Source organism: Ranitomeya variabilis, chromosome 3 (genome assembly GCF_051348905.1).
Source record: "Ranitomeya variabilis isolate aRanVar5 chromosome 3, aRanVar5.hap1, whole genome shotgun sequence".
In the NCBI taxonomy this organism is placed as follows: domain Eukaryota; kingdom Metazoa; phylum Chordata; class Amphibia; order Anura; family Dendrobatidae; genus Ranitomeya; species Ranitomeya variabilis.
The window spans coordinates 715,264,790-715,275,486 of NC_135234.1; the positions used below are offsets into that span (position 1 = coordinate 715,264,790).

At 46.3% G+C, this 10,697-nt stretch overlaps 1 protein-coding gene across 3 annotated transcripts; it reads right to left on the minus strand.

Annotated features, from left to right (window-relative positions):
- Positions 1–549: 549 nt before the first annotated feature.
- Positions 550–10,697, minus strand: RPL21 (ribosomal protein L21). Of its 3 annotated transcripts, none has more exons than XM_077298302.1 (6): positions 10,611–10,697; positions 7,662–7,740; positions 5,994–6,055; positions 3,930–4,042; positions 861–1,011; positions 550–671 (listed from the first exon to the last, which is right to left on the minus strand). In XM_077298302.1, the coding sequence occupies exons 2-6, from the start codon at positions 7,726–7,728 to the stop codon at positions 582–584; spliced, it is 483 nt and encodes a 160-aa protein (XP_077154417.1). In that variant the 5' UTR covers positions 7,729–7,740; positions 10,611–10,697; the 3' UTR covers positions 550–581. The 3 variants fall into 3 exon arrangements, with proteins under 3 accessions (XP_077154417.1, XP_077154415.1, XP_077154416.1); XM_077298300.1 differs by having other exon boundaries at positions 10,483–10,689; XM_077298301.1 differs by lacking the exon at positions 10,611–10,697 and adding an exon at positions 10,399–10,475.

The following is a 10,697-nucleotide window of genomic DNA, read 5'->3' on the forward strand; positions in this document are numbered from 1 at the left end:
CAAAGCAGGAGATCTGACCTCGGACGTACTATCCCGTCCGAGATCAGAGGGGTTAATCACCTGTTATCACCTCCACGGCCAGATGCAAGTGGTGAAAGGAGCGGACCATCACGGATCAGTGCGGCTATGTCAGACATTTCTGCAGTTCTCCTTCGTTAAGCTAGTCGTCAGCATGCACTCCTGCTTGTCTTGGCCATAATCTGGAGTCCTGGAGATGGACTCAGATTATGTTCTTTGATCAATCATCCATCTTTAAGAACAGCCATAAGAAGCTGAGGCCATATGCATCCCAACAAGCCACTCTGCAGCTTCATTCTAGACCACACCAAGGATAACATCTCATCCTGTAGAATGCCCGCAAGGGCAGGGTCCTCGCCCCTCTGTATCAGTCTGTCATTGTTAGTTTGTTTACTGTAAGTGATATCTGTAACTTGTATGTAACCCCTTCTCATGTACAGCACCATGGAATCAATGGTGCTATATAAATAAAAAATAAATATGTAAGAGGACAACGTTAACCATGCAACAAAGGATCAGACACACATTGGCTTCCAAAAAGAAGAAAGTTTAATTGTGAGACCTTATGCCATAAACTCATAAGGAATTGGCTCAAGGAGCTCAGGTTCCTTTCCATATGTGCGGACAAAGTGAGCTTCTCTGGGTTGGGCTGGCTGAAAAAAAAAATAAATAAAAATTTTATTAGAGATTGTGAATATGGAAGTCCCCATGCACTGGTAACGGAAATGCCCTCAGAACCGGTGAAATCATTGACTCATATTCGCTACTGAAGCAAATAGTTTGTAGAAAGGTCATCATTGAGCGTGACAAAGTCTGGTCACCGAGGACGAGTAGATACATACCTGACGCTTCAGTTCCACCCACACGCCAGTCTCCTTGGCTTCCTTTTTCTTCCTCTCGTTCTCCTTCACGCGCTGCAGGAAGCTGTCTCGGCTCTTGGAGTGACGGATGTGCTCCACGCGGACATTGATTCTTTTGGCAAGGATCTTACCCCTTTAAGAGAAAGTGAAGATTTACTGTAACTGGCTTCATAAACTAAAATGAGGCATATGGAAAGTCAACCTGCACATCTATCCTGGACCAACACATTGCCAACAGGGATACACTAGAATAGGGTCATTTATGTAAAGATAATCTGCCAGTAGGATCAACCCTCCTAAGCCGGCTATACAGGCACACAGGTCATAGGAAGCTGAATAAAATGATACCTTGATATCTGCGGTTTGATGTCTTATTCCATAGAAATCCACATTTTTCTAATATATAAGTGACCTCTTCCAGGCTCAGCGGAGGACACTGCCTGGAAGATAACTCTGCCTCCAGAGCTTGTTTTCACATGAAGGGCAGCTACCAGTGTGAGACAACCAACACAGAACAGGAGAAATTAACTTTGTCTTCCAACAAACACATTTTTTGGAGCTCTCCTGTATTGCAACCCTGTCTGCCTGTGAGATGGAAGCTGACAGGAACCCGCAGACGTGTCAGGTATAATCACACACAGCTCTGCAGTGAGATCAGGAGAGCAGAGAGCGGCCATTACCCATCACACTGGTAACTTCCCCTACATAAAAAATAATCTCCAGAGGCAGAGTAATCTTCTAGGAAGCATCCTCCCCACAGCCTGGAAGAGGTCATATACATAAGATAAAAGATGAATTTATCAACAAGGCATGCGATGTGAGGCATACACTTTCTTCAGCAGTCTATAACCTGTATGCCCATATTAATAGTCAAATGTGGTGACAGCTTCCCTTTGAGCAGTGCACACGTTGCAGATTTTGATGCGTTTCCACAGCGTTTTTGGACGCGCGGAATTGCATCAAATCCACAGTGTAGTACAGTAACAATGTTAGTCAATGGGAATTTGAGAATTGCTGTGCACATGCTGTGGAAAAAGCAGCGCAGATTCGCTGCGGTTTCTTCCCCCGCAGCATGTCAATTCTTTGTGCGAACTATATAGACAGGAAAGCACCTGGCGCACTACCATAACATGATTATAAATCAAAATCAAAACGGGGTGCAGACAATGGTGAATACCGAATTGTATAATGTAGAAAAAAGCACCACTGTAAGGCCGGGATCACACATGCGATTAACACGTCCGTGTCTCGCATGTGAAACCCAAGCTCTGGTGCCGGCACTGTGGAGCGGAGCGTGCGGCCGCATAGGAACACATGGAGCTGCATGATCCGCTCCCAAATGCTGGCGCCAGAGCTTGGGTTTCACATGCGAGACACGGACGTGTTTCTCGCATGTGTGATCCCGGCCTAATAATGCACCTCACGTTGTATGTACACAAAATACAAACGAGGCTTTTATTGATACAACACACATGGGTTAAAACATAACTAAAAATGCAACACAGCAGAGAACCTGGTCCATTAGAAATGAAATCCACATAACAATTCATGCATAATAAAATACCTAAACATGGCCTATACAACTACTGGCTCATGGGACTGCTAATCTGAACTTTATAACCCGTCACACAAGTATGACTTTAGCAGAGAAATATATATATCCTACAAAAGGAGGAATAGAGCACGAACATTCCCAAGGCTGAAAAGAAAAGGTGACCTGCCTCTGCCAATATCTACAAATGGGTAATCTATACTCTTTTCTGATCTCTAGGGTTTCTGCTGTATGAGCCTTTGTGTTAATTCACAGACGTTTCCTGGCCAGGGGCTTTTCAGCCCTGGGAATGTTCGTGCTCTATTCCTCCTGTGCATTATTACAGTGGTGCTTTTTTCTACATTATACAATTCTTTGTGCAGAAACGCAGCGTTTCTGCACCCATTGACTATACACTGAGTAAGGCAAATCCGCACATCAAAAAATGCCTGACAATCCACAAATAATCCGCAACAAATGCGTATTAAATCCGCAAGCATTTTGGCCTGCGTTTTCTGCCAAGAGATGCAGATTTTGTGCAGAAAATTCTGCAGCCAATCTGCAACGCGAGCACATACCCCAACAGCACCCCCGTCATGATCATTTCCTCCATACAATGTACACGAGTCACCAGCATCCATCTACAGGGCTCATTGGGCCATAATCTGCAGTTAGGATGCCTTCACAAGTGTCCAACGGCAGCAGTTTTTTGCCATCATTTACACAGGTCCTACTTTAGGGCAGATCAGTGATCGGCATGTGGCCAAAGATCAGACGTTTTAGCTTTACACTGTAGATCAGCAACTACAAGGTCCATGCAAGAGGAAATACCTTATAAAGGTTCAGTTCACAGGACCCGGTCCAGCTGCCATGTCAGTAACTGTGGCAGTCGGACAAGAGCTCCCATCTGCGGCTCTTGATTAGCCATCCTGGCAAGACGACGCACGCATGCATAATGCACCAGGTTGGTTATCAAAACATCTGAGGAAGCTGTGATATAGGCAGTTTTCTGGGCTCCCGTCCTGCGGCCTGATTAGTAATGTGGCCGCTAGATGGGTTCTGGCAAATCAAGTCGCACCATCTCTAATTACAAGGAGACAAGTTCAATGGCGAGTCCTCGATAATGTACATGGACAGATCAGGTTTACTAATGCCCTGGATGGTATGGGGGTGTGCCAACACGGGACCCCCAATAAAGGGTCCAATACCAAGCACCATAGATCTAGTAGTTGGACAGATCGCTCTATAACATGGAGGGCATTTCACTGGCACAATATCTCCAATGTGCACAGGATGCCCCCATAGTAGCAGCCCACTATACCGGCCATCTACATAATGTCCCCAGTGCCTCACACACAGCTGTCTCCTCTGACAGGACACAAGCAGAACACAGGAGGATTTCGCTTGGGTTTTAAAGAGGAGGTTTTCTGTAGCCCCGATGAATGACCAATCCAGATACATACAGATCCAACTGGTAAAGTGAAAGGGCTCCGAGCACTCGTCACATCACCGGCACTTACTTGATTTGCTTGTTCACAATTATACCCACAGCATGCTGGGTCACATTGTAGATACGGCCGGTCTTGCCATGGTAACATTTATGTGGCATGCCCTTTTGGATGGTGCCCATACCCTGCAAACAAATGTACAGAATGGCAATGAGGGGTTATATTCTTACATCACTGCACGTTCCCCTCATCTCTGCTGTAAAGGTCGGACCCCGGTTTCTATGCAAGGCTTTTAGAAGGTATTTAAAGGGAACCTGTCACCCCCAAAATCGAAGGGGAGCTAAGCCCACCGTCATCAGGGGCTTATCTACAGCATTCTGTAATGTTGTAGATAAGCCCCCGATGTATCCTGAAAGAGAAAAAGAGGTTAGATTATACTCACCCGGGCCGATCGGTGTCTCAGGTCCGCTCCCATCTTCATTCCATGACGTCCTCTTCTGGTTTTCACGCCGCGGCTCCGGTGCAAGCGTACTTTGTCTGCCCTGTTGAGGGCAGAGCAAAGTACTGCAGTGCGCAGGGCCTCTCTGACCTTTCCGGCGCCTGCGCATTGCAGTACTTTGCTCTGCCCTCAACAGGGCAGACAAAGTACGTCTGCGCAGGAGCCGTGGCGTGAAGACACGAAGAGGACGTCATCGAATGAAGATGGGAGGCGCTGTACCGGACCTGAGACACCCATCGGACCCGGACCGCAGCGGGACCGCCCCTGGGTGAGTATAATCAACCTCTTTTTCTCCTTTCAAGTAACATCGGCGGCTTGTCTACAGCATTACAGAATGCTGTAGATAAGCCCCTGATGACGGTGGGCTTACCTCACCATCGATTTTGGGGGTGACAGGTTCCCTTTAATGCTCAGTTTACCCCCCTAACAGTCCATCAGTGGCATCGCTGAGATTTATCTTTGTAGTGGCGACATGATGTACATACATGTCGCATCAAGTAAACCAAGAAGTGTGGTGGACCGGTAGGAGAGTCAAGGAATACTTATAGGTTCCTGCAGCTAGTTTTACTACATTTTTGGACGACCAATAAAACGAAAAAGTTGCTAAAACTATGATTAATTAGAAAGTTGCATAACGTTTCATTATAGAAATATTTTATGCCCCACTTCTCATTTTCAAGATCTACGTCTTGATCTATCAGTGAATAGAAAACGTCAGGCCGAAAGTCTCATTAGCCCGAGGGGCCAACACTGATGTGACCTCAAGTACTCCCATCATGTAAAAAAAAAAAAAAAAAGTCTGTGCTCTCAGAACCGGTGAAATAATTGACTCACATTTACTTAAAAAGCAAATAGTTTGGATATAGGTCATCATAGAGCACGAGAGTTCCCTGTATATAAATATAAAGGCCAGGAGAAAAGCAGAATCTTTGTAAAACTCGACAATTATTAGAAATGAGAAGAATCGCTGATCAACCTGCAGTCCAACAACACAATGACAGGATCTATGGACTCTTATACATATAGGTAGTCCCATAGTAGTAAGTGAATGGACACCACTAGGGTATGTCATCACTTACGTTTATTGGGGTCTCTCAGACTGAGCCCCCAGTGATAATCGAGAATGAAGGGACTGCTGCACTGTTTTAAAGCTGTGGCACCTTACACTTCCTCTATGTGGAAGCTACGTGGCTCTGTAGAAAGTGCAAACAGCTTCATAGACTTGAATGGAGTCACGCTCTTATGAGAATCCCCCTATGCAGAGGGGCACAGCGCTACAGCCCACCCATGTCCAGATCACCGAGGGTCCACTAGGTCAGAAACCAGCAATTAGGCAATACTATTTACAATACAACCGGAATACATTAAATATCACAGATCTGATGAGGTTAGGGTGCTTGAAAAAAATCTGTCAGATGGCTTAGTTTTCACCACTGCTACTAAAGTAAGCATATTGGACATTTTCAAAGTAAGTACACCAGCCTTTTAGATCTAGTGAATGTATGCATTTGTATTGTGACATCAGGCATCAAATCTAGTTTCAATTTGATAAAACCACATCTTATTCTCAACCCATGTTATATCCAAAAAATCCACAATATGACTGTCGATCAGCTATATTTCTGAGCAGCACTTACCTTTATGTCCACAATATCTCCCTTCTTGTAGATGCGCATGTAAGTTGACAAGGGAACCACTCCTAAAAGGAAGGATAAATGTTAACATTTATATAAAGTGAAGATATACAAGCATGAAACCCCAACGGTGACAGTAGTGTTCCAGATCACTGTCCAGTGCTGATCCTTGCTACAATGCAGCAGTGCAGGTAAAATGAATCAGCCAAGCTTTAGGTCAGAATTTCTACACCAAACTGCAGTGAACTCTCAGATGTAAGAATTTTTCCGCAATCAAATAAGATTCTCTGCGAGTGGTTATTTATGTGATAAAAGTCAAACAACTCTTGCAGGACTTTATTATACGTGACTATGCATTACTATTGTATAACAGCCTTAGCCATGGCTGCCAGCTTTTACAATGAAATAAATGCTAGTCTGTGCTCTCAGAACCGGTGAAATGAGCCACTCACATTTACTTAGAAAGTAAATAGTTAGGAAAAAGGTCATCACAGAGCACCAGCGCTACCTGTAGTCTATACAAAGCCATGAGGACTGCCCTGATGGCCATGAGGCTATATTCAAACTTCTCTCATTTTACTTCTGTGAAAAACAGACTTGTGCCTTTTTGTTTATAGCCACTGACCATTGAAAAGTTAAAAAAAAAAAAAAAAAAAAAGTTATTTTTATAGCCATCGAAAAGGGAACCTGACAGCAGACACGCTGCCTGATCCACTGCTTAATTTCAGCCATGTTTAACTCTTTAAAACCCCTGTGTGTATGGAGAGACACCTGTCACTTAAGGGCAAGTGGGCAGGGAGAAGCGCCAGGGACCGGCCTGCCCTACTACTCTCTCGTGAGGCTCCGTCCAATGCGGCTGTAAAGAAGGTTTCTCTCTCAAACACGGCAGAGGTTCAGAAACAAACATACATGGCTGAGATCATCCAGCCAGGGCCAGATATATGCTGCCTGTGGATCAGCTGTCAGGTTCTCTTTAATGGATCAGTAAGTACAAAGTCTGTTTTAGCTGCTGTTCACAGATCCCCATAGGCTTTAGGGGCAGAGTCTGATCTGCAGAAGAGATGAGAACAGGACGTGCTCAGAGTCTCACAGACTCGCTATTAAAACGGCTGTGTGTATGGATCAACTATACTGTGAGTGAGTTTACAAAACAGTGAGTACAGGAACAAATGCAACCTAAACTGTACTGGGAGAATATATCCCCCTCACAGACACATTACTGTATCTTTGGAGTCTTTACCTCCATTTGTTAACTGGAAAAAAAGGATGAGCAAGCGCAGCCCCTCAGCTCTACAAGTCAAAATGGATCCAACTGCAGATTTTTGTGCAAGATTTTATCCAGTCTTTAAAAAGGCATCTTTACGGTCTTGTAACCAGTCTGCCAGCTCACAGCAGCCGCTCGCCACATACAATTTAATGCAGAGGTGAATGCACACGTGGCACCCATGAAACCTATAGAGGTTATGGATTTATTAGAAAAAGTGGTTGTGGATAAAATAGGAAATCATCAACTTCGCTAAATGTCAGTCACCTTGGCGGTCCCATAATACCCCAATGTGAATCATTGTGTGCTGAACTCCGCTGTATGTTGTGGTTGGAAGTAAAATGCAGGCATGAATGATAATAGTCATTTAGCAAATATTGTACACGGCGTGGGAACCAGTATCTTACCATGTTTGCGGAAGGGTCGGGAGAACATATAACGGGTTCCACGCCTTTTGCCTCTTGTGTTGGTCATTTTTGCAACTTACTGGAAGAAGAAAAAAAAACTTGTTAAAACTTTGTACACAAACCAGTGTACAGAGACTTACAAACAGACAAGGTTCTCCGAGGTCCCCGAATGCAATCCCCAAATGTAATTGCATAGACAGATCTGAGCACGACACTCGATGCCATTTACAGCAAGGGTTTCCTGCTCGAGACCACCCAGCACCAGGCAAAGATGGCAACCACTGTAGAAGGTATTCTCACCCTAGAGCAATAAGTGAAATGTACGACCTGATAAAGGAGGATCTCAGTCCCTACAGTAAGATCCAGGCAACTACTGAGTTGGAACGGAGCATACTTATCAAAGGGGAGCCCCTGTTGCTAAAGGACCACTCCAGAGATATTTTTTTTTATTATTTTCCTATGTACGAATGTAATTAATGTAGAAACATTCAATGGCCACCACCTTCCCCTGCATCAGCCCCGCTCCACACTACGTCACCACATTTCTGACCTGCAGAATCACACAGTAGTTTGCTGGATGGAACAGAGGTCACTTTTTTGAATATTCTTAATATAAGTCTATGGGACTCAGAACAAGAACCTCCTTAGGCCATGTTCACACGTAGGTTCGGGTCCCTGCGGGTTCTCCCGCAGCGGATTTGATAAATCTGCAGTGCAAAACCGCTGCGGTTATCACTGCAGATTTGTCACGTTTGGTCTTGCGGTTTCCGCTGCGGGTTTTGGTTTTACTATTGATGCTGCATATGCAGCATCAATAGTAATGTTAAAAAAAAAAAAAAAAAAAATAAAAAAAAAAAATGGTTATACTCACCCTCTGACGTCCTGATCTCCTCGGCGCTGCAGTCAGTTTCCAAAAATGCTGTGCGAGAAGGACCTTCGTGACGTCACGGTCATGTGACCGCGACGTCACCGCAGGTCCTGCTCGCATAGCAAACCTGAGACCGGACGGCCACGTGCAGCACTGAGAGGTGAGTATAGCATTATTTTTTATTTTAATTCTTTTTTTTTTTTTACCACAAATATGGTTCCCAGGGCCTGGAGAAGAGTTTCCTCTCCTCCACCCCGGGTAGCAACCGCACATTATCCGCTTACTTCCCGCATCGTGGGCACAGCCCCATGCAAGAAGTAAGCGGATCAGTGCATTCCTATGGGTGCAGAATCGTTGCGATTCTGCACAAAGTAGTGACATACTGCGGGTTGTAAACCGCTGCGTTTCTGCGCGGTTTTTCCTGCAGCATGTGCACAGCGGTTTGCGGTTTCCCATTGGTTTACATGTTTACTGTAAACGCAATGGAAACTGCTGCGGACCAAAATCGCTGCGGTTCCGCAGTAAAAACCGCAACGTGTGCACATAGCCTTAGACATACATTGAGATTGTGACCTCCCACAGTGTGACCCGGCCGGTTAGAGATGGTGATGTGAGGCCGGAGTAGCCCTAATACTGCAAGAGGACAGCGGAAAGTAAATGTTACTACCCGGATTACAGAATGGTTAGAACATGGGAAATGGAAGATTTGCAGAGTGCTCCTTTGTTACACACAATAGATAAAAGTCACCCAAACAGTCAATATGTATGTAAGGCTATGTTCACATTTGCGTTGTTGTGTGTTGCGTCGGCGACGCATCGGCAACGCAACACACAACGCATGCAAAATGCATTGTTTTGTGACGCATGCGTTTTTTTTGCATGATTTTGGACGCAAAAAAAATGCAACTTGCTGCGTCCTCTGCGCCCTGACGCATGTGCCCAAAAAGACGCATGTGTCACAAAACGCAGCACAACGCATGTCCATGCGTCCCCATGTTAAACTTAGGGGCGCATGAGGCATGCGGCGACGCTGCGGCACACAACGCTAATGTGAACGTAGCCTAAGAGTCAAGAATCTCCTGAAAGCAGATGTCAGTGTATTGAAGCGGGTACATGATCGATTCCAACACACGAACCCTGATAAACCATCTAGTAGTAGTGATGAGTGACCTCGGGTGCTAACAGTGGTGTTGGCACACTATTACTATGCTCGAGTCCCCGCGGCTGCATGTCTCGCAGTTGCTCCACAGCAGTGATCCATGCAAGGATTATATGTGTAGGTAGTCCATCCATGTGCTGCAGCTGTGGAACGAAATTACAGCCAGGCATCCAAGAAGTGGAAGATCGGGCCGAGCATATAGGGAGACATCCGGCTAGTCTGGTGCGGCCCCCGGCAACGATCCAGGGGTCTCATGGTTTTGCAGTTAGTACTACAAAACCACGGGAAAGACCCAGCAATCCCTGGAGCAGGACAGTTCCTCTAAAACGCTCAAAACTAAAACATACCTGACTGCCAAGATTAAGGGAAGAGACAGCTGTAGGGACCCCTGTATGAGGACCACCACACATCGGGGGCAGGAATGGCTGGAGGGCAACAACACTGGTGCAAAGGTGGCGACCAGAGGGCAGCGCGGGGTCTGTACCGGGAGAGCAGCCCCCGGTATAACGCCCAGCACCCCCCTATCAGGGATGGATCACTCCTGTCCGTACATTCACAGGGTCTACCTCCCGGGACCAGCTGCCTCCGTATAGGAGCGTGACACGGTCCCCATCCTGCCGGCCCGGGCCCAGCAGGCCACAGCCAGCAGCCATCACCGCCCTGTATCCCCGGGACCCACCACCGGCGGCTCCCCGTCACCTCCCACTCACACAGCGGACAGCCTTATCACCAAACCCCGCGGCCTGTGGAGAATTCCCTCTATATCCCGGGAGCCCGAGCTCTCATGCGGCTACCTGCAAGATGGCGGGTCCAGCGGAAAGAGAGAGCGCAGGCCCCGCCTCTCCGTACATCACCTTCACCCCCGGGGCCTGTCTAACTCACTGCCTGACCGGAATCTAGGGCCGCCCGAGAGTTCACCTACTGAATAAAGTGTCGGAGATAGGAGACTATACAAACACAAGTGTACACGGCCGAGCATTGGTTACCACAGAGAATATCACACAGGCAC

Excerpts from the sequence above, each read along its gene's own strand:
- RPL21 (XM_077298302.1), bottom strand. The coding sequence starts at position 7,728 with ATGACCAACACAAGAGGCAAAAGGCGTGGAACCCGTTATATGTTCTCC. Across the intron at positions 1,012-3,929 it reads ATTGTGAACAAGCAAATCAA|GGGTAAGATCCTTGCCAAAA; the intron begins GTAAGTGCCGGT and ends TTTCTCTTAAAG. Across the intron at positions 672-860 it reads GGGTGGAACTGAAGCGTCAG|CCAGCCCAACCCAGAGAAGC; the intron begins GTATGTATCTAC and ends TTTTTTTTTCAG.